At 34.8% G+C, this 1,488-nt stretch overlaps 1 protein-coding gene across 1 annotated transcript; it reads left to right on the top strand.

Moving 5' to 3' along the window:
* Positions 1-571: 571 nt before the first annotated feature.
* Positions 572-1,474, top strand: NAEGRDRAFT_76750 (uncharacterized protein; the record flags this gene model as incomplete). The annotated part of the gene is made up of 1 exon (XM_002668292.1): positions 572-1,474. A coding segment is annotated over one exon (903 nt), but the record flags the coding sequence as incomplete, so codon positions are not given.
* Positions 1,475-1,488: the final 14 nt, after the last annotated feature.

The following is a 1,488-nucleotide window of genomic DNA, read 5'->3' as shown; positions in this document are numbered from 1 at the left end:
GAATTCATCACCCTGCTAAATAGGTATATTGGTTGGTATTCCCACCTTCAGCATGCTACCTTGAGAAGCCACCATGAGGAGAGTTCTCCCTTTGCTTCCTTCCTCACCAGCCATTACTACATTCACCTCGCCAAAACATCATCTAGATAAGTGCCTGCCCATTTACTTGAAATTGTTGGTACATTAAAGCGAAGGTTCATGTACAAGAACCCAGAAGTACTTGTTTCTAGAAGAACAAGTGGTAATTGATACTTTGAACACACTGTCTCACTCTTGGTCCAATAAACCTTCGGCTCGACTTTAACAAATTTTTGTTTTTTGAGTGACTTCTAAATTTTTTATAAAAATATTTGTCAATCCTTCTCACCTCCCACGGTCTAATTTGAACATATTTGTTGAACGAACATGAAGGAAAACAAATCTGTTGTAAAACTTTACAAAAATTTTAAAAAACATTAGTTCAATTTTCTAATAAAATTGTTATTGGAAAGAAAGGTATGTTGGTAAATATGACCAAGTTCATGCATCCATAAAATGTCAAAACCATTAGCTGTCAAATTTCATAAAAAAAATGTTTAAACGAAAGTCGCTGTCATCGTCTTCTCAACCAATAACAATTCCAGAAAAACCAACATCACCTACAACACCATCACCAAACGAAAATGATGCCTATCGTAGATCCCAATCCGTTTCATCAATGTCAAATGCCAACACTGACAGCTCATCACAAGAATCAAATACAACAACAACAACAACAAAGCGAGGAACCCTCACCATTACCAGTAGTTCTGCACTATTAACTGAATTAAATAATAATTTAGCCAATGCTGCTAACATTTCGTCTACTAATTCGTCCAACAACATTTCGTCTAATTCTTCCTCTTCTTCGAATAATACCCTAAAAGAAAGAAAGAAAAGTCTTTCATCATTGAAAAGTATGCTCACTCCAAAGAAATTATCTTCATCTTCCTCTAATATTTCTCATCAATTGAACAATGAACAACATGAAAATGATAAAAATTCATCACTTTTAAATATGAAACCGAGAGAAAGTTCAAACTCAAGTTTGGGATCTGCACTTGTGAAAACACCTTTACATTTACTTTTTCCATCAAAAACATCATCTTCTACTTCTAAAATATCAGAAACTGGATTATCTGGAACTGGTGATTTTTCTGACACGGATGATTTGTCAGAGGTTGGAACAGATATTAGTGAAGATCATGATTTGAAGGAATTAAAAGATAGTATTCAAGGATTTGAAAAGGAACTTTCTCAATTGAATACAATGTCATCCTCTCCAAAATCAATTTCACCAACCACAATGAACTCTACAGAATCAGGTAGCGTTCCAAAAGCAAGTATTAATACATTTACATCAACATCGACTAGTGGAGCAACTGCTACCACTCCAACTAGAGGAAGGGCTGTATCAGAAGCACAAAAGAAAAAGAAGAAGGATGATGAGATGGATGTTTTGAGTTCCTT

This window comes from Naegleria gruberi (assembly GCF_000004985.1).
Source record: "Naegleria gruberi genomic scaffold NAEGRscaffold_371, whole genome shotgun sequence".
Taxonomy (NCBI): domain Eukaryota; phylum Heterolobosea; class Eutetramitea; order Acrasida; family Naegleriidae; genus Naegleria; species Naegleria gruberi.
Note: the sequence above shows the minus strand (reverse complement) of the source record. Positions and strands in the feature narration are given on the sequence as shown.